This window comes from Zingiber officinale, chromosome 1A (assembly GCF_018446385.1).
Source record: "Zingiber officinale cultivar Zhangliang chromosome 1A, Zo_v1.1, whole genome shotgun sequence".
NCBI lineage: Eukaryota > Viridiplantae > Streptophyta > Magnoliopsida > Zingiberales > Zingiberaceae > Zingiber > Zingiber officinale.
In genome coordinates, this window is record NC_055987.1 from 191,602,608 (window position 1) to 191,623,584 (window position 20,977).

General features: G+C 38.1%; 4 protein-coding genes across 6 annotated transcripts; 2 read left to right on the plus strand and 2 right to left on the minus strand.

Annotated features, from left to right (window-relative positions):
- Positions 1-592: 592 nt before the first annotated feature.
- On the plus strand, positions 593-4,990 carry LOC122038894. Its single transcript, XM_042598861.1, has 2 exons — positions 593-851; positions 2,562-4,990. Exons 1-2 carry the CDS (start codon positions 845-847, stop codon positions 4,667-4,669), a joined length of 2,115 nt encoding a protein of 704 aa, XP_042454795.1. The 5' UTR covers positions 593-844; the 3' UTR covers positions 4,670-4,990.
- Positions 4,991-8,321: 3,331 nt separating this feature from the next.
- On the plus strand, positions 8,322-9,787 carry LOC122013814 (pentatricopeptide repeat-containing protein At1g62720-like). Its single transcript, XM_042570042.1, has 2 exons — positions 8,322-9,108; positions 9,201-9,787. Exons 1-2 carry the CDS (start codon positions 8,869-8,871, stop codon positions 9,570-9,572), a joined length of 612 nt encoding a protein of 203 aa, XP_042425976.1. The 5' UTR covers positions 8,322-8,868; the 3' UTR covers positions 9,573-9,787.
- A 3,170-nt stretch (positions 9,788-12,957) lies between these two features.
- On the minus strand, positions 12,958-15,353 carry LOC122038895 (F-box protein At4g18380-like). 3 transcript variants are annotated; one of them, XM_042598862.1, is made up of 3 exons: positions 15,178-15,353; positions 14,967-15,103; positions 12,958-14,644 (listed from the first exon to the last, which is right to left on the minus strand). In XM_042598862.1, exon 3 carries the CDS (start codon positions 14,415-14,417, stop codon positions 13,356-13,358), a length of 1,062 nt encoding a protein of 353 aa, XP_042454796.1. In that variant the 5' UTR covers positions 14,418-14,644; positions 14,967-15,103; positions 15,178-15,353; the 3' UTR covers positions 12,958-13,355. The 3 variants fall into 3 exon arrangements, with proteins under 3 accessions (XP_042454796.1, XP_042454798.1, XP_042454797.1); XM_042598864.1 differs by having other exon boundaries at positions 14,967-15,113; XM_042598863.1 differs by having other exon boundaries at positions 14,967-15,117.
- Positions 15,354-15,736: 383 nt separating this feature from the next.
- On the minus strand, positions 15,737-20,847 carry LOC122038896. The gene is made up of 3 exons (XM_042598865.1): positions 20,503-20,847; positions 17,539-19,394; positions 15,737-17,460 (listed from the first exon to the last, which is right to left on the minus strand). Exons 2-3 carry the CDS (start codon positions 19,352-19,354, stop codon positions 16,397-16,399), a joined length of 2,880 nt encoding a protein of 959 aa, XP_042454799.1. The 5' UTR covers positions 19,355-19,394; positions 20,503-20,847; the 3' UTR covers positions 15,737-16,396.
- Positions 20,848-20,977: the final 130 nt, after the last annotated feature.

Genomic DNA, 20,977 nt, shown 5'->3' on the forward strand with positions numbered 1-20,977 from the left:
AGTTATTAAATACTTCCACTAGCAGTGCAGAAATGAATGCAGGCAATAATTCCTTGAGTTAAAATAATTTAAAATTCAAATATCCTTTTTCTGGCAAAAAGAAACCTGGAGGTGAAAATGATGAGGAGGTCAAACATGTTCTTTTTTTACCCATCGCTTTGACCATTCTTTTGACGGGTAGGCCGGGCGAGTCTCGAGTATTAACGGCATCCCTTTTAAGGTTCCATAATTCCCTGACTCTCGTGTGCGTCCGTCCATGGTGGGGCCCCAGTAACGTGGGAAGGTGATTTGTGGGTCTCGGTGTGGGTCAATTGGTTCACGTGTTCGACATATTCAGTAAAATCTCCTTCCTTGTAGACCTCAGTCACCCGCAAATGCACCTGCTCTATAAAGGCGTAAGTGGGCCCGCAGTGGTTGATATCGATAAATGTTTTCGGTGTTTGCAGAGGACCCAGAGCATTTTGTCCATTTAAAAGGCAGGTAGAAATTGAGTAAAGGGATCCAGTAATTTAAGAAGGTCAGGGGAGATCAATTAATTTTATTTAAGAGAATAAAAAAAGGAGGATTAACTGAATTTTCTTTTGATTTTTTTGAAGTATAACAAGTACAAACGAACAGTAAACGACGAGCGACGGCGGAGAGCAAGGAAAGGGAGAGAGAGGAGGAGGAGGAGGAGGTGGAGGACGAGCTGGAAGAAGACGAAGACGAACTCCAACAACTGTTACTTCGTCTTCTACTTCTCTGGAGGTGACGACGACGAGTGATGCTCTCCTTCTCCTCTCCCTTTCTGCCGCGCAAGAAGCCCTAATCACCTTACCCATTTCTGATCCACAGCTTCTCTTAAATGGAAGGTTGGGCATCGTTTTTCGTTAAATTCTCGTACGTTTCATATGGGAAATCGTAGGTATTTGTTAGATCCGCCGATCTGTACTGCCTCGTATGGTCTATCCGTATTCGGGGACGGAAATTTGAAGATTCCATGACCGAATTGTGGTTTACTTTTAGTGCTGTGGGTACTGGTTGCTGGGATGGATGCTTGGGCTGTTTTGTTGCTTCGCCCTGACTTTATTTTTCGCTTGACGTCAGTGTATTTTTTTTCCATTGCGAATTTGTGCCCACACTATGATATCACAACTCTAGCCATGCCCAGGCCTACCGATAACCTTGACATCATGAGATACAAAGGTAGATTTGGAGCAACAATAATCCCTTTTGTTGAGAAACCGATCCAAAGTTCGCCATCAATCTAAACCTGAAATAATTAGATCAATAAATACAATAGGAAGGAGGATTAAATATGTGGTCTAAATATCAGCTGTCTTTTATATATATTATTTAATATGGAAATTGACCACAATATCTCATGGATTCCTTAAACTACACCAGATAGGAATGAAAAAGGCATGATGGTTGGGAGATGAACAAAGAACTAAGGGCAACATAGTTTGTTTATCTTGATAACCAATTGGATCAGAAAAGAAAGGTAGGACCTTATAAGGAATTGAAGTGTCTTGTCAGATATTTTCGCAACAGGAGTCACCAAAAATTAGGGTTTTGCTTCGTTGTAAATATGGGAATTCCATTTGGACAGAAAGATACTGGTGGTATTTGACATTTTTTTGGTGTTTGCAGAAGGGCATTTAAGATCATCAGCATTTTTTTTTTGCGTGCAGAGGTCCTCTCTAAAATTTTCTTATTGAACTTGTTAAATTTGGACAGCATACTATGGACTGATATCTTATCAATTATAATGTAGACTCAAACAATATACCAACGATTTTGAGGTCCTACTATCTTGATAAAATTATTAAATGTTAGTGGATAATTTCTACTTTGCATTTGAAATAAAAACAAATGAACACTAGTAATGACAATGAAATAAAAATCTCAATTTGTTATATTTATCTCATCAACATGTCTTTCTTTGGAGTGGCCACATTTCATTACCATCATTTCAACAGGGGTTTGACATCCTCATTCTCTATACTTCAGGTATTGGTATTGTTCTCCTATCCATGTTAGAAATTTCATGGATGTTCATACTATTCTTGCAATGTTTGGTTAGGAGGTATCTTTCCGTTTCAGGGTAATACATGTACTGTTCTAACTTTTTTTGACGGATGTACTCTGGTGTATACATCAGCAACACCCACAAACTCTATGTTTAAGGTTTGTGTATATAAATCTATTTATATTATCTTTTTCAAAATACTTTCTCAATGGGAGAATGGTAGCTAATGGACAATTTGTTGAACAATCTTTCTGTTCTTATTCTTGAAATGTTAAGTTTGTAGTTAGGTCGTGCAGTCACTTTATATTTATGCAATTGTCTTTGACATGATATTAAAAATATTATCTATGAAAAATAGTTATTACTCTTAAGAGTTTCTTGTATTTTTAACCAATCTTCTGGTGCAAAAAGGATCCTGGGATCTGTATAATGTGATACTGTTAGTTCAAATATTTTGTCCATGTTAAGTTGTTTTTGATCTGTTAGTGGAAATCTAGCTCTACTCTTTCATTCTAATGCTTGTGCATTTCCTACCCATTATTGTTGCCAGGTTGGTCTCCGGACCAAGATCGTAACTCAGTTGGGTATGTGCCTAAAAGACCTAGTGTGCCATCAAGAGTTAGACCACAGGGTTCATCATCTTCCAGTTACAAGGATTTTCTTAGGAAATTTGTAGATAGTGAAATTTTGACAGCAAAACTTGAAGATTGGCTTTCAGGAACATCTAATGAGTCAGAATTCACGAAGCCAATTTTTGATGTTCCATTCGAACTTGGAGAACTTCAAAATTTTGATTATGCACTTGAAGGTGTTGCATTTCAGCAATTGATACGAATGCCTAGTGCTGTTTATGCATCAACATCTGATGTGGTAGAAGCGACAGCACATCTTGCCATTGAAGATTTCTTACATGCTAGCGTCAAGGGATTGTGGGAGACTTTTTGGAGTTATGATGAACCAGTGCCTTTCTCTGTAGCTTGTATACACAGCACGAGTTCAAAATTTTATCCTGCTGAAAAGGCTATTGCTAGAGGAAAGCTTGAAGGTATTTGTGCAACTGCTATTTTGCTAAAAAACAATAAGGATTACCGTGGCAAATGGGATCAAATTATTGAGTTGACTTTATTGAGGCCTGATGTTGGTATGTCAGTGCAGAATGATCAGCGGCCTTCTTCATCTATTCTTGGAGAAGCACTTTTCTTCGCAGTCCGAGTGCTGTTAGCTAGAAGCCTTAGCAAGTCAACTACTGTGTCCCATAATGCAAACTGTGTATTTCTGCTTCTTGTCGATTCACAATATGGCGGGGTAGTAAAAGTTGAAGGCGATGTTAGTAAGATAGATTTTGATGGTAGTGATGTCTATGAATCTGCTGGCAAATGGATTGAGAAACATGCCAAAGTCTCAGTTTCACCAATTGACCGCATCTGGAACAAGCTTGGGAATGCCAACTGGGGTGATATTGGCACTCTACAGGTTCTTCTTGCAACCTTTCATTGTATGGTTCAGTTTTGTGGTATGCCAAAACATCAACTTGAGGATTTGGCCACAGGACATAGTTCTCGTCTTCAGAATCGTAGAACTGAAAGGCAATTAGTTGATGTGCATGTTAATGGTGCTGGTTTATTCCAGTTCCAGCAACGAAGTCGTTCCCCCGAAATTGTAGAAGTCCATGAAGAATCCATAAAGCTTAATTCTGAAGAATCTCTGAAGCTAACAAAAGGATCAGTTGTATGGATGGAAGACTCAGAGCGTCAAAAGGGTTTTGAGATGGTTGAAATAATAAGTGATGAGGATGTTCAAATCTATATTGTCACTCCCGTGGAAGAACCGGGAGAGAAACTTATGCTTTATGTTGGTTCCATCACTTCTAATTTAGAATCTGCTTGGGAGGATATGGATCTATGGTACCAGGTCCAACGACAAACTAAGGTGTTGACTGTAATGAAACAAAGAGGTTTAGCCAGTCAATATCTTCCTCAAATCATTGCATCCGGAAGAATGATTCATTCTGGGCAGTGTAATAAATCTGTCTCAGGTGGAATTTGCAGCCATCCTTGGTGTGGCACCCCAATCCTTGTGACTTCTCCTGTGGGTGAAACTGTTTGTAATTTGAGAAGAAATGGCCTATTTGGACCTGAAGAAGCTCTTCGATGTTGTCATGACTGCTTATCTGCTCTTGCCATTGCATCTTCGGCCGGAATAAGACATGGTGACATCCGTCCAGAGAATGTCATCCTTGTAAATGATGGTGGGAGGCATCCATTCTTTTGCCTGATTGGATGGGGTCATGCTGTTCTTGAAGATAGGGATCGCCCACCATTGAATCTTTTATTTTCCTCCACATGTGCTCTACAAGAAGGAAAGCTGTGCGCTTCATCTGATGCAGAAAGTCTCATCTACTTGCTATACTACTCATGCGGTGGAGAATTCCCAGAGATGGATTCAGTTGAGTCTGCACTTTACTGGAGAGAACAGTCTCTATCGAAAAGGGTCATACAGCAGAAGCTGGGGGATATCTCAGCCATCCTGAAAGCTTTTGCAGATTATGTTGATACGCTATGTAGAACTCCATATCCCCTCAATCATGATATTTGGTTGAGGAGGTTGCAAAGAACCATTAATGAAGATCATGGAAAAGAAATCAACACGTCAAACTAAATTTTTATGCCAACCAATTGGTAGTGGTGACATTTTCTACTGTGTAAGTGCTACTTGTGACTAGTTTCTTCCTCGAGCGGATGGATGAGTGCTACGAGATGAGCATTTCCCACCAAAACAAAGCTGCCTCGCCGTCATTTTTGCAGATGTTTTAGTTAATTTGATTTGCTTCACGTTTGCTTGAAATGTTTGTGTTCCAATCCTCACCACCACCGTAATGCCCTGATCAATGTGGTTCCTCAAACAACCTTCTGCAGTGATTTCAACTGCTTCTCGTGTTTTTTACACTGTCATTGTGCTTGAAAAGTAATATCTTCTGTACAACGAGCAACAAGGAAATGTGTGGTGGGTTTAATTTCTAACAAATGGTGACACGATCGTATTCTCCATTTCATGAAAAGTTCACATTCAATTGATATCTTTATTTTATATATAAAAAAGTAAATTTCAGGTGTTGCAAGCTCATTTGCATGAAGGTGCTTTATGACTAATAAATATATCTTTAGACATTTAAATGTTTAAAATATTCAATTGGAAGTGAAATAAATTTTATAATTTTCACCATTGTAAATTCATTTTTATGGTTTTTTAAAGGTAAATTCATGGCTAAAATATTATGGGAAATGAAAAAACAATAGAATTGGACAGACAGCCAACTTCTTTAATAAATTAAATGTTTCTGATAAAAATGATAACGTTTTGATTTTTTTTTAAAGACGGTTTATTAATATTGGCCCTCCATCTAGATATAGGCTAGATAAATTATGGAGGAATTCACCTAGTAACAAGAGTCGTATAAAGGTGTGAGCTAATTCGTATTCGTTAGGAATCAATCCTAGATTTATCTATGTCAGTCCATGGGGACATTAATTAATCAAATATTATAGTAAAATTAATTAAGTTATATGAAGAGATATAAATCAATTTATCTTCGATTGTTAAATTTGATTTAATCAAACAAATATTGGGAGATTTGATTTACTTCTTTCCTCACTAGTCAAGCAATCAAATATTAGACCGCTTACATTCATGTGAACAAAAGTCGATAATCTACCATATAATTCTCAAATTTTGAAAATTAAGTTAAAGAATATTTTGTTAAATTCTAGTTACGAATGTTTGGCAGTCAACATACGCACTATATATTAGGGCAAAAAGATGGCAAAAAGGTGAATGCGTGCTCGTCCTCAGCATGCTCGTCAATTCGTACGTCTCAGGGTTAACAAGGAGGAGGTAAATCATAGGCGGCTACTAGCCTTTGGAATAGTGACTAACACATAAGGGAGGTATTTACCTCGGCTTTGTCGAGATTCGAACCCCAGACCTTATTGTGGCAATACCTCATGTGCTAACCACTAGACCCATCCGAGGGGACCTACATACGCACTATATATAAATTATAAAGATGATATCATTTCTTCATTCCGTTCTAATCAAGAGAAATTATTTGATCGCTTTGATGGCAGCCGCCGTCCACTTGTGAGAGCATAACTTACTATCGGAGAAGTCCCCTCGGATGGATCTAGTGGCTAGCGTATGAGGTGTTGCCATAATGAGACCTAGGGTTCGAATCTCGGCAAAGCCGAGGTAAATATCTCCCTTATGTACTAGTCAATATTCTAAAGGCTAGTAGCCACCCGTGATTTACCTTCTCCGTGTTGACCTTGGGACGGATTGGTGGGGGCGCTGGGGACGAGCGTATTCACCTTTTATCACAATAACTTATAATCGGAGAAGATAAATAATAAGAGCAATTAGAATATTTTTAAAAGGATGAAGAACGAGTAGGGTTAATAAAAGTGGTGGTTAAATCAAATTAGCCAACTAAATTGATTGAATTTAAAAGTTTAATTTTTTTATTTTAGTTTTTTTTAAATATCAATTATTTTGAATAATTTGGTTTGATTTTGATTTTAAAACTCTTAATTTGGTTAGTAGGATTATGGGTACGTGGAGATAATAGAGTTAGTAGGATTATGGGGATATGAAGATAATGGAGTTTGTGGGATATAGGGATGTGGAGATAAGGGGTTAGTGGAAAATCAAAACTTCATCTTTATAAATAATTATATACCTATTGAAGGAAAATCTTCAAAGTAAGAGAAGTCAAATTCCTGATAGAATTATTTTGACAAGTAAAGAGAAGTCACCGCTGTATCAATTTCTAAGGAGTGCAACAAATGGGATTATATGGAAATTTTAAGTTCTGAAAGTGATAGTTTTATTTTCTAAAAATTATTTTGTTTCACTACTATTATTACTGATTGCTAGATTATTACTGATTACTGTCATTACTGGATTTTGGATATTAAATTAATAACTAAATAGTAGGGATACGTATTATGAACACTGAAGATTACTGAATTATTACTAATTACTGACCTCTCCTATACAAGGAATAATTCTAGATGGATGATATCAGTTTAAGCTATAATGAACATGATTTAATTTTAGTGTCTACATTATGAGATTCTTATTATTTTACTACTGAAAAATATTGCTTTTTAATAACTATAGCATTTGTATTTTATCTCTTACTTCTGAGTGACTTCCAAATCACTCATCCCTTATAATCCATTTCAGTAGAGATGAAATTGGAACTGAGAATGAAATTGAGGATAGATATCAAGTCAAATTTTAGGGATATGAATTCACTCAAATTACTATCAGGAAGATTAGAATTATGCTGCAATCATCAACCTTTAATTTAAGTGAACACGATTTAATTTGTTTAAACCATGAAAACAGTATACTGTTTATGTTGGGAATAAAAATATTGATTTTATGTGGCAATTACTATACTACTAAGGCTGATTGTTTTTGAATTTTGAATTTGAAAGCAATGCCGATATCAACAGGGTAGTCTCAAGATTCCCAAGGCCCTAGACAAAAATAAATTAAAAAGAATCCTTTAATATATTTTAAAAAAAATCTATTTGAATTTGGGATTGAGAATGACCGGTTAAAAAAAATTAATTTATTTTTTAAAAAATAAAATATTATTTTATATAAAATTTAGTTTTCTCGCTAATATTTAGATAATTTTTTAAAATATTATTAAATTATTTAATCTTTTTGAGACATTGAACGTAAATAAAAATTTATTAATTTTAATTTTGATTTTTTTTGAAGTATTTTACTTTATGTTTATGGATAAAAAAAATCTCTGATTCATGTTATTATCGATGAAGAAAAAGAAAAAGTGAGAAAGAAATATTATCAGCGAGGGAGGAAAATGACGTTCTCTCAAAGTATCATTGGCGAGAGACCATAAACGTACAAAATTATTGATGAGAAAAGAAAAAAGACATCGGCGAGGTAATATAAACATACAAAATTAATGAGGAGAAAAGAAATAGGCACGAAGCATTGGTAAAAGAATAATTAGGATGTGTTTTGTTGGGGGTTATCAATGATAACCTTGGTAAGTTATCAACAACAACCTTGTTTGATTTAAGTAATCAGTGATTCCCGGTAATACAACATTCCCGCCACGTCAGCAATCAGGGAATATAACCCGGAATAAAAAAACCTTGGAAAGCTTAGGTTTTTCACGATTCCGGGGTTATCAATATTTTTCTTCCAAAATTACCCTCAGATCCTCTCCTTGGTCGCTGGTCGGCATGGCAATCATCGCCTTTGCCCGCAACCAGCTCCGACACCAACCGCACCTTCACGCCTCCTCCTCATCTTCGTAGTGGGAAATAATGGTTACGACCCGTAAGCCCTTCGTTCTTCTCCAACAGCTTATCAAAACCTATCCGATCTTAGACCCTTCCACCTCCGCCCTTGTCCTCCGTCACCTCGTCGACTACTAAAGACTCATCCCACGATCCTCACTCGCCCGCCCTCTACCTCCACCACATGCTCCGCCGCGGCCTCACCCCTCATCCCGCCACCTTCAACCGCCGCCTCCTCCTTGATGCTGACCTCCTCCACACCGCCTCCTCACTCTTCCGCAAAGCTAGGACTCGGATGCCTCACGACGAACACAATTTAGCCTCTGCGACGCCGAACTCTTCAACTAAGCTTTCATTTTGCTGGACGAGTTCGAGGCCAGCTGCGAGGCTTCCAGTGTGGTCATCTATACCAGCTTGATTGACGGGTGCTATAAAAGAGGCAGCTTTGATGCCGCGAAGCGATTGTTCGACCGGAAGAAAGGCGGGGGCGTGTCCCCCAACAAGTTCACTTACACCGTCATGATTAGCGGCTACTTCAGCAACGGATTCCCTACTCTTGGTTTTGAGATGTACGACGAGATGAAGCAGAGTGGAGTCTGTCCCAATCTCTACACTTGCAACGTTTTGATATCGGAGTGCTGCAGGGAACAAGACTTCTGCTTTGCATTCCAACCCGTCGACGAAATGTCTCAGAAAGGAATTCTGTCAAACATCGTGACGTATAACACCTTCATTGGTGGGTTTTGCAAGCAAAGCAAGGTAAAGGATGATGGGAAATTGTTCATTAAATTGAAAGCTGATGGATTGTCTGGTTACATATAACCTTCTCATAGATGGTTACTTTAAAGCAGGGCAGGTATGTCGTGATGATGAAGAAAGCTACAAGTTTATTAAATCAGATGAAGAAAGTGGTTGCTCGTCGAGTCTATCAATGGGTTTTCTCGAGCAGGCGACCTGATTGGAGAGGAGATGAGCAGGGATGTCGATCGCGGCATCACTATGCCTTCTCTCCCCTCCGAGGTCTGTACCTGTTCGTTCTTCGTGGAGATGGCGCACCAGCGGCTTGCAGAGGAGGCGGTGCCGGTGTCGGTTGCTTGCGGAGGAGGCGGCGCCGGAGGTTTGAGGAGGAGGCGGCGCCGGCGGCTTGCGGAGGGACCACGCGAGCTTCGGTCCCCGCTCCGCAACGAGATCGTGGCCGCCTGCGACGCCTGTGGAGAACGTAGGTGCGGCGTCGGCGGTGGTTGCGGTCGGGCTGATGGATGCGCGTGCGAATGAGGAAGAGACTCGTGATTGGAGTTCGGAAACAACGACAGGGAAGAAGAGAAGTCACGGGAGAGAAGAGATAAAATAGATTTTCATTCAATTAAATTATTTCAAAAAGTTAAAGTATAAATTAGTAAATGTAAAACTAAATAATTGTATAATTTTAGTTGAACCAAACACCTAATAAGTTATGTTGTATTCCCCATAACTTTGGTTATGTGATTACCTGGTAATCACATAACTAAGGTTATAGATGATGACTTGAATCAAACGCACCCTTAGGATTGTTTTAGAGATATTGAGAAGGAAAGAGTTTATTAGTTTTATAAGATATATAATTAAATAAAATAAAATCTTTGACTAAGTGCAATTAATGAGGAAATAAGATTAAATAAAATAAAATCTTGACTAATTATAATTATGAGTAAATAAAATACGTGTAATAGGAATCATGAATTAATTAATAAGATGTCATTAATGGGTTAGCATGATATTTATTAATATATATGCTATCATTAATTAATATTAATGACTCAATTTATTTTTTTTAATATCTTTACTTAATTATTTAATCAATGAGTCCCAATATTACATAGGCCTTAATGACCTATACATTGAGTCGGACTGGATATCAATCTCTTGTTGTGGGACATGACATCAAATGATCAGAGTTGCATTACTATGGTGTTAATTTTTGAAAATCAATATTATATTGATGTTGATTTTTGAAATTCATCATCATAGTTAAGTTAATTTAATTTTTATCAAATTAATTAATATTTTATTAATTCGACTGTTCAATTTTTATTGAAAAAATAGAGTGGTTCGATTAATTCAAAAAAATAATTAATTTGTTCAATTTTAATTTAATCATCGGTTTGGTCGGTTGGATTTTGAACTCATGTGGCACAAGACGATTCACTCGTCCCAACGCCTCCGCCAACTCGTCCTCTAGGCCAACACGGAGGAGATAAATCACGAGTGGCTACTAGCCATTAGTGCAAATGATCAAGACATGGGGGAGGTTATGCTCGGTCACGCCGAATTTCGACCCCAAGACCTCATGTGACAACACCCCATGTCTTAATCATCGCACCGCCCCGAAGGGACGGTTGGATTTTGAACTCGGTCCTAGAGCAAGTGAACAAAGAAATGCTTAATTTTTAGAATTGATATTTATATAAAAGAAAATTTGTGTTCTAAAATGTCATGGAATTAAAGTCACTTAAGATCTTCAAAATTTTGAATTCATAGGGCTACTTATGAACTAATATATGATGTGCTCAATGTTTGTCTTATAAGCAATTGTTGTGGAGTCTCAAGTAAACTAGAATACTAAGTGTTAGGACTAGTAAATATTATATATTTATTTCAGTTTTTATAAGAGAACAAATATTAAAGGAACAAATATTATCTTAAAAAGAATCTATAAATTTAAATCATATTTCATAATGAGAACTCCTGAAAACAAATATTATGTAAAATTTTGTTTTAACTTCTGCACAAAAATACATATTAATCAAATGTCCTACACTATTATTTTTTTTAATATTATCCAAACAAAAATTTAATAACAAGTGACCCATAATATATTAAGTCATAAGTTTTAAACTACATTGTTAATAAACAACTTAATTTTTGGAAATTAAGTTGTGAATATTTTGTTAAATTTAGTTAAGAATGATTCTGAATCAGTTACTTTCACACTATAAAAAACTCTTTCTAATCTCTCTCATTTCCTCATTTTATAATTGGTGACTTAAAATAATAATCTTTCAAAATTTGGTTTGCCTTCTATATAGTTGGAAGAGTGGATGCATCTAAAATAATAATTAGACGGCAATAATGTATATGTACAGAATAGCTCTTCTCAAAAATAAAAATAAAAATAAAAATAAAATTAATTTGATTAAATAAAATGAAAAAGGTATAGAAAAAATTTAGAGGTAAGTTACGGAAGCAACGCTGAATTTTAAGAATGGATATTTATATAAAAGTAAATTTGAATTATAAATTATAAATTTTGAAATCAATGAAATCGCCAACTAAAATTTTTAAAATTCAGTTAAGAATATACTGTTTAAATAATATTGACTTCTCCCATGGCGACCACCGTCAAAACATAACTTACTGGAGCAATTGCAGAAGATCAGCTATCTCCGGCCATCCTTTCCGATAGTCGCCGGCATCCTCCATTCCACCCGCATCACTCCACAGAGGAGGAAAGGTACTACGACCTCAATATGATCCAGCTCGGCATCTCTCTCTTTGACACCGCCAGTAACCTCGGAGGAGTTTGGCAAATCCTTCCTCGCCAGCGCACGTTCAAGGATCATTCTTGAAAGAAATTAATCAGCACCATGAGAAAAATTATTTCATCATCTTCCACGGTCTATATGACGGTACCTAGTGAGGATGTTCACCGGCGTGCAGCCGCTGCTGGAAACGCTGGAGGAGTTTATTACAGAAGCCACGATCATTTTTTGTGGAAGCTTTTTCGACCTCAAGTAAGCTTCTGGAGGTGAAGGCCGAGGGTGTCGCTCACCAAGGCGGATTCGACAGCTTGGTGACCGGATTGTGTTTCCATGCGGAAGAGGTGGACAGGATGAGGTAGAAGTCTCCATGATTCTTTATGGCTTGGAGGGCGCCGCCAGCAACACGCCGTATGGCTTACCGCTCTGATTCCTCACCACCCATGTCATCATCCGACTTGGTACGTGGCGGGTGTTGCCATAATGAGATCATAGGGTTGATCCTCAGGACAGTTGGGGAATAAATCTCCTATCCTCATATTATATCCTGTCCGTCACATGTTCGCTCAGATGCTGTAATTTACCTCCCTCGTGATGATCTTGGGTCGGATACAGCGGGGGCGCTGGAGGCGAGCGTTTTATTTTTATTTTTTTATTTTTTTTTGCCACAATGTTTCTGTACCCTCCTTTTAGTCATCAGTTATAATTTTTTTTTTTTTGTATAGAAAAAGTTTGTCTAGATGATCCAGTACAGTCCTGTTGTGTTGTCTTGTGTTGGTTCGTATGAAGATCGATCAGGGTTCAAAGACTTGTCGTCCTTGTGGTGCTTGAATACTCCTAATATCTTCTACAGCATCATGATCAAGGATCTCATTTGCCTGTTAAATTGAAACAATTTCAACTACACGGGTGTGTGCGACCTATTTGCCACTCCAACGGTTGAATCTTCTGAAGGTTTACCCCTTTGTCTTTGTTCTAATTATAAAAGTATGATTAGTGGCACATCGATGCTATCCTATAAGCTTAAATAACTCGATGAAGTGATTCAAAGATGCTTATTGTTTAATCAAACACAACGAAATGCTCAAACTCAACCACCAAAAGTGAACAGCTTAGATGATCATAACATGGGATCTTCAAGTTGCACAGCAATAGTTACAGACAGTAAAAATCCTAACACTTATAAAAGTTGGCAAAAGATTTCCTTCCACAAACTAAACAGTTCATAAACTAAATATATCCACTTAGTAATATCACAAAATTAACTGCAACGCCATGCATTTCCACCCTAGAATTACCAGAAGATACGATTAGAGCTGGAACAATCAACTACACAGATTTATCCCATGTGGCTTCTACATGGATAGTCGTTATTACTATACATATGCAAACAACAGAACATCGCACACAATTTGCAACTTTAGGAAGAGTGCAAAGGATCCATATGCTGCTTCTCGCCTCTGTGTGCAAAATGCTGGCAAATTTAGTCATCTAGAAACCATTCATTTCCAAAAGGTATGTTCGTCGCTTCATCAGTGCCTTAACGGCCGTTTTGAATGGGCTGTCAAATGATCCAGAGATGAAGGCATCGATCTCAGCCCTAGTGTTGCCAGTGCTGCTTCCATCGGAAGATGGCTTGATTGTAACCAAGGTCGCTCCTTGCAATGCCATCCCACCCGAGAGCTCCAAGTAGGGGGAATATTTTAACTTCATGTTTGAAGCTGGCACTTGTGTCCTGTTTGATGATGCCGAGGGTGTCAATGGATTTTCCCTGAATTCCTTCAGCTGTTCTTCGCCCATGCTCAAGGTTCCCTGCCCGTCAGCATCCGTCAAGACCAAGCTCTTCAAGGTGGGATGGTTCATAATAATCGGACGGAGAAGATAATGCCTCGTGGAAGCAGCAATGAGGGAGCTAATTGTCCATACAACACGGAGCTTTAGCCCCCCGTTAGTATAGAATGATTCAGGAATGCTGCCACCGTCTTCTAAAGATGATTCAAGCTCAGAGGAGACAGGCTTTACATCGACCCTTGTACCTCCCAAGATCACACATTTATGAAGAGTACTCCCAAACTCAGCTCTCCATTTGATAAGAACCCCTTCTTCGGTTCCAACATCACCGGAAGGGAGTTCAATCCGGAGGTTCCTGACATGGGTGAAGCCCTTAAGAACTTGTGCAGGGGAGTGATGAGAGAGCTGCGGGAAGACAGGTTTGTTATTTCCTTTGGCATTGTGGATGTTGTAGAAGGGTTTTAGGAGCGAAACGAGGATCAGTTTCAGGAAATTGGAGACGAGATTCCGTTGTCTGGGAGAGGATGGGCTATATGGATCATCAAAATTACCATCAACAGTGACCACATGATCGATTTTAATGTAGACATCATGGACCATAAACACAAGGGAATTGAACCGCTTGCAAACAGCAGAGCAGCGGCCAAGCGATCGGACATCTGCAAGCTTGTTAAAGATTAGAAGGACAACTGAATCAGGAAGGAGATCAAAATGATCCCAATGAGAGGAAGGATCAGCACAGCCACTTCCTCTTGTCTGCATTTTTTGTAATTTGTTTCTGAATGAAGTTCTTCTCCTCCAAGATTGTCAAGAATTAAGCAACAAAATAGCCAAATTCTCTCAAACTTAATTGAGTTGTTTAAAGCTCAAAAATCCTGCAATCATTTGAAAGCTCAGCATTGAAAGCTACATAAAGAAGACCATTTTTTTTTTCTTTTGAGACGGCGATGATATCATATTTTGACTGAACTCCCATCCGAAGCAATGGTCTGAAGAACAATAAAACGAACAGTCGCTAATTAGAAAATTCACTACACATGCTATGCTTTTAAAAGAGATCAAAGGGGGGTAACACAATAATTTCAAATCTTGAATATCAGAGACAGAAGTGGATCAGGATGACAAACTCAAAATTAAGCGGAAAATTAAAACTCAACGCAACGAATCATTCCAGGAAGTATACCAAAAAAATCCAAATTTCGTCGAACAAGAAAAGAAAAGTACACAAGAACCATCAAGAGCGGAGTCTTTAACCTGATCTGCAGCTGTATAGGAAAAAGGAAGAGGATTCTGAGAAAAATCAGACAGTACCTGCAATTCCATGACCAATGAAGACCGATCGAACACGAATTCCTCGCCGGAAATAATGCTACAAGTGAGCAATAACCGCATCGCCGTACAGAAACCCCACTAATTGCTCCAAAATCCGCTCTTTCTCACACACCCTCCTGAAAAAGACTGCCTGAAAAAACCGCTCAACACCTCCAATCCAAAACAAAACGATCAAATACGAGCACAATACCTCCCGATCTCAGGTCGACCCCAAGCACGCCGATCGGACTACGCACGGGAGGGAGTTCCCCCAAACAAACCTCGCAAATGGAGAGAACACCAAATGCTTCCTGGAAGATTCTAGGGTTTTCGAAAGCGAAGTGGTGCGGTCTCGATGCGGTGGTAGCTAGCTTCGTCGATCTCTTATCTTTTCCGAACCGCGGTAGAATAACGGCAGAGTTAACGGGTGGCCCGTGATCGGAGATCACGGCGTTATCATTGACGGGCGTCACCGTCAGTTATTCACTAAAGCAAATGATTTAGGCAATCTATTTATACCGTACAAATCTAATTATAAATTAAAATCAAACAAGTTAAAGTCATAAAAAAAACTCAAAAATAAATACAGATATTATTTTTTTATATTAATAATTTAAATACTCTCAATCTTTATTAGGTCATCATTTTAACACATCGAACAACTGACAGGTTCAGCTTCAAACTCTGCCAGGTCAGCCTGACATGGATCTACTATAGTCCAGGTCATCATTTCAATATATGGACTACTAGATTTGTCTGCACACGTTGGAAAACCACAGGAAAATGATTTTATTTTCAATTGAAATAAAATAGGTAAAATTATACACTCACAGCCACTGCAATCATAAAGAAATAATTGCATTCTAATCCGAAAGCTGAAAAAACCCTCCAAAACTTTCATTAAAAAGATAATAATAAAATAAAAATAAAAAATCAGAGCCTCAAAGAAGTACTAGAGCTGGAACTTGAACTTGGCTTGAGGAGAAATTCCTAGCTTTTGTTTTTTGTTTTTGTGTTCCTTCCTTGAGTTGCAGAGGCAGCAGACTTAATGGATACTTTTGAACTTTTCACCAATATTTTCAGTATCCCTGCTTGAACGAGTTTCAGTAGCCAAAGGTTCCTTCAAATTCAAACTGATGTCATCAGCAGTGTGCACTTCTGGGGCTTTGTTGCTGGTACTATGTGACAGATTGGCTATCTTCAATTGAGTTTTCTTCAACAACAAGATGGTCCGATTGAATCAGCTTTGCATGATTGCATCCAAATGCATATTATCATGAGAATCTCGAGACTCATTCTGGTAAATATGGTTACACTTGGAGTTTCTTCAGTAAATTTAGGGGCTTTATTACTGATACTATGCGAAAGCCGACCAAATGCTACATCGATAGCTTCAATAGAATTTGCTTCAACAAGAGACTCACCCTCATTTATATAGAGGTAAGCTTGGGGCATTCTTCAGTAATTTTTTGAAAATGTGAGTGAATTTCTTCAATAGATCTTGCTTCAACATCTGGAAAATCTGAATCTGTGTTAGCTTGATGTATAGATTGTTTGTTGCTTTCATCGCTAGTTTGTTCAAAATATGAGTGATTTTCTTGATATGTGTTGATGTCTTCAATAGATTTTGTTTCGATGACTGGAATCTCTAAATCTGTCACAGTTTGGGATACATTGTTCTTAGTACAAGCTTCACTCGACTGAAGAACAGTCTGTTCAATGTTATCCCTAGGGTCACGCGGAGACCAAGTTTGTGTTTCAACAATTTGGTCTTGGCTGACTTCTGAATGCACCTCCTGAGACTTAATGGAACTTTTTTCGGAGGATTGGTTACCTACACCAGCAATCATAGCAGACTTGCCTTTAGAATCGAAGACATGGTTTAATGAACTTTTGGAACCAGAAGCATCTTCAGACTGGCTATCCTTTTGAAACATTAAATCAGATCCTTCATGATTAGATAACAGCTCTCTAATGTGGGAATTAGCAGATCCGATCTCTTCTGGCAAAGTCTGGCAAGTATCTAAGGCAGAAGATTGGACCTCATTAGATTCTTCATCAGAGCTATTGACAGTCTTTGTCAGGGCTGGACTCTCAGTGGCACTGCTTGACTTGGACAGATCACTTATTGACTGGATACTAATCTCAGAAATCTTCTCCATAACAATCAAGGAATCCAAGCATTCTGATGATTCAATTAATTCTAAACTAATTAAACTTCCATCTTGATCTGGAACTTCTTGAACAACTGATTTCCCGATTTTGGCTGCATTATATTCACTGTTGTCATCAACCTCACTCAGTCTTGATCTGTTTTCATAGATAAAAACTGAAGTTGGGAACCATTCAAATGGTTTTTTACCAACGGATGATAACTCTTCCACATTTGCATTAACTGGCAGAGAATCTGCAGTTCCTGAGGCAGCTGTGACCTCTAATGCCCCCGGAGAAAAAATTTCTAACTTCACTAAAGAATCCAGATTACCACCTTGACCTGCAGCTTACTAAAATCAACGTTGCGAAACAACCAAAACACTTACATGTTAATGAATTATAAAAGGATTTATCATACCTGCACACTGCAAAGCTTCCTGTTTATCGAGAGAGCTCCAACTGGCTGATGGACTCGCTTCATCAATCTCAATATAATTTGTAGGATGTTCCCTCTTCCCTTTGTCAGCGTCATCAGATTCCTCCTTAGAAGTATGAATTTGAAGATCCCCTGCATCAGTTCCATGTTCAGCAAGAGATGACAGTTCAACTTCCCTATTAACCTCCTGCCTCTCCAGCCCTCTTTTATGTGCCAGATCTGTAGCTGGAGAAACTGTGTCTGATCCTGAAATAAAACTCACTTTTGATTCACTATTGCCACTGTATTGTCTCTGAAAAATAGAAGTTCCTTCTAAATCCATCTCTGAAGTAAGATAAGGTTTAAACCTCGACTGATGTCTCTCTTGCTGAAGGTCTCTTCTTCCTAAGTCAAAGGTGTCGACCCTTCTAAATAAGCTCTCAGAGTGTGAAGCTGGAACAAAATCCTGGAGATCCCAAGTTTCACCTATGAGATTACCCTCTTGTTCTTCGTCGCCATATTGAAAATCAAAAGGATTTCGTCTGGGTAGCAGAGAAGACGGAGCAGAGCCGGGTATTGGTGGTAAGTCCATAGTTTCCACTGAGTCATCAGGAGTATCAAATGGATTCCTTCTCGAGGGAACATGGACATGAAGGCGTGATAGCTCATCTTTGCCAAGGAAAGAGTCATTAGCATCCCAGTCAATTGGATTTCTGTCCATCCTAAATGTCAGATTCTTCCTTGCTCTTCGTTTTGCTATTAGATTTACTAACCTTTGATTTCTCTCCAATTCAGAAGAACCAAGATCCATCACGTTTTTCTGGTCATCTTCTGTCCATCTCACTGCAGCAGTTGCATCGTAACCAACTTTTTCCTCTTGCGCTTCATCTTTTTCTTGCAAATATTTTTCATCAATATCATCACTTTCATGGTCCACCAGTGAACCTTCAGAGGAAGCAGCTAACTTCGTAATAGAAACATGCTCAGAATGTAGCACAGGATGCAGTTCTTCAAACAAGGGAATGATGTTCTCCATGGAAGCATCAGGAGAGGAACTCTCTGCACCATCTGATTCACTATCTGATGAAACATCACGATCTTCAACAGACTGATATGGCAAAGCTAATGAGGAGTCAAAATGACAGTCCAAGGCAGGCCTCCCAATCTCCAACATAAAATTCTCAATTTCTTCATTCATAATACTGTAAGGTATTACATTTGCACCAGTTTCTGCTCCACCACCTAGCTTCTTGGCAAGAACAATATCGTCTTTATAACTCCCCTGGACTTGATGTTCTTTTCCTTGAATCAGTTGATTCACTTCATTCTCCACAACATAGCTGGCTTTTTTCACTTCCTCACCTGACGAAATTTTGGTCATAATGGTATTAATGTTCTTGTTTCCTTCAGATTCATCCACTGCGTGATAATCTTCCTCGTCTGCAATGGCCTTTTCATCATTATAATTTCCATAATCTACATGGTTCTCAATTGATATATTCTCATTCTCCTTAGCATAAAGGCAACGCGAAGAGCTCCCTGTGTCCATAGAAGAAGCATCCCAAGTCCTTTTATTCTCTTCCTTGATTACAGGTATGTTAGGTTCTCCGTAGCTCAAAAGGAGTCCAAGAAGAAGGAATGTGCAGACAATGACAGGAGAAGAAGAAACCAGAAAAGCAAGCAGAGAAGGAAAAGACTTGTACAATTTAAGCAAGACAAACACGAGACAAATGACAAAAGGATGATAATATATAAATCTGACTATTGTTTGAATGCACAAAATAAAAAATCTTTCAAACTTCACTTTAATTTTCTTCATCTTGGTTTCAATATCTTCTGTCCGTCTTCTTTTTAACAATCTGGTAGCATGGAACAAAAATGATAAGCATTGCTACTAAGTGACTAATTGATTCAAAATAATTAGGAAGTGCTACTAATGATGATACTTCATGCTCCACTAGAAATAGTGCAATGATAACAAGAACAGGTCATGTGCCTTAAATATTTGAGGTCTGTTTCATGGATCTTATTCAAACATTTAATCTATGAAGGGATATCACTAATAATAGGCAGGTTATTTAAGTCACTTTAATTATATTTCTCCTTTGCCTCTACACTACTAACACCCATCAATACAACCTGTCTAGCTTTGCAATCTATCTACAAAAATTCATTTTGTATTGAGGCTGCACCTAAACTAACTACAAATAGTCTTCGGGGAAATGTAGTAGCAAAGAATTATCTATTAAGAAAAACATGCCATAAACATGGTATAATTAGAAGAGTCATTGCATTTCCAAAGAAGAGAAGTTAAAGAAATAATAAGTTGTCATTTATATATATTCCATGACAGTCATCATTGTTTCAAAACGTAGGCATCTATCTCCAAACCAAGATAATCTAATGGACTAAGCAAGAAGAAGATGTATGTTCCACCCTATGCAAACATAAAGAATCCAGAAAGAAATCTAATGGCAACACTTCACTGCTTTTTCTGCAGTAACTTAAAAGCATCCTTCTTGCGTACTCATTTAGAGGTTTGACGGCCGTGTAAATCTGAAACAAAAGAAGGATATTTTTGTTTCTTTTTTGTTTTTTAGCATGACAGTGAAAGCCTCACATAACAAAATCCATGAATCCAGATAAGGTAAGACTTCTTCAGCACGACCTTATTCAGAACAACTTCAATGGCTTATAAATTCACTTTGCATGGCTGCGCATCGATTTTACTGATCGCGCTCATGAATATGACACAAATTAAACAAGAAACAGAAGTTTATCCACACGATTGACCGACTAGAAACGAATTTCAAAATCCCCTTAATCGCAACTCAAAATCAGATCTTCATATGGCAAAAACACTGACCACCAATAAACTAGGAAAGCCCCAAACTTTAGGGAACATAATTCTTTCAAATGCTTGAACAAATCCAAATACCAAACTTGTTCAGAAGAAAGTGAACTCACCTCAATATACTGATCGAGCTCGGATCTTTTCCACTCCTTTGTTTATTTCGGAAGTCTCAAGATCAGATGATCCAGATCCACATACACTCGAAAATAAGATCGCAGGAGACAGGAAAGAACGACAGCGAGGGTGATTGTCTCCAACAGTGTTAACAAATGCCAAAACCTATCCTTTCCTCCCATTTATTCCTGGTTCGGTCGGCAAGTAAAGCTCAAAAGCGAGTAGCTTTCTACCAGACTATTTGTAACTATTGTATTACATTGACCGGAGGAAAAGGAGAAGAAAAATCTGACTGGTGTGGAAAAGCACCGGAGGATAAAGCGGTCATTTGACGGATCACCGTCATCGCCGTCGTCCGGCAGGAACAATCAAACAAATATGCCTCCATTTTTGGGAAAAATTTATTTTCACCCCCAATATTTAGTATTTCTACAAAATGACCCTCAAATTATGAGGTAGACTATTCTTTGAAAA

What these genes read in the sequence shown, in the direction of transcription:
- LOC122013814 (XM_042570042.1), top strand. Translation starts at nt 8,869, where the DNA reads ATGATTAGCGGCTACTTCAGCAACGGATTCCCTACTCTTGGTTTTGAG. An exon ending in GGTTTTGCAAGCAAAGCAAG is followed by an intron (nt 9,109 to 9,200) that starts GTAAAGGATGAT and finishes ACTTTAAAGCAG; the next exon opens with GGCAGGTATGTCGTGATGAT.
- LOC122038895 (XM_042598862.1), bottom strand. Translation starts at nt 14,417, where the DNA reads ATGCAGACAAGAGGAAGTGGCTGTGCTGATCCTTCCTCTCATTGGGAT.
- LOC122038896 (XM_042598865.1), bottom strand. Translation starts at nt 19,354, where the DNA reads ATGAAGAAAATTAAAGTGAAGTTTGAAAGATTTTTTATTTTGTGCATT. An exon ending in GGAAGCTTTGCAGTGTGCAG is followed by an intron (nt 17,461 to 17,538) that starts GTATGATAAATC and finishes AGTAAGCTGCAG; the next exon opens with GTCAAGGTGGTAATCTGGAT.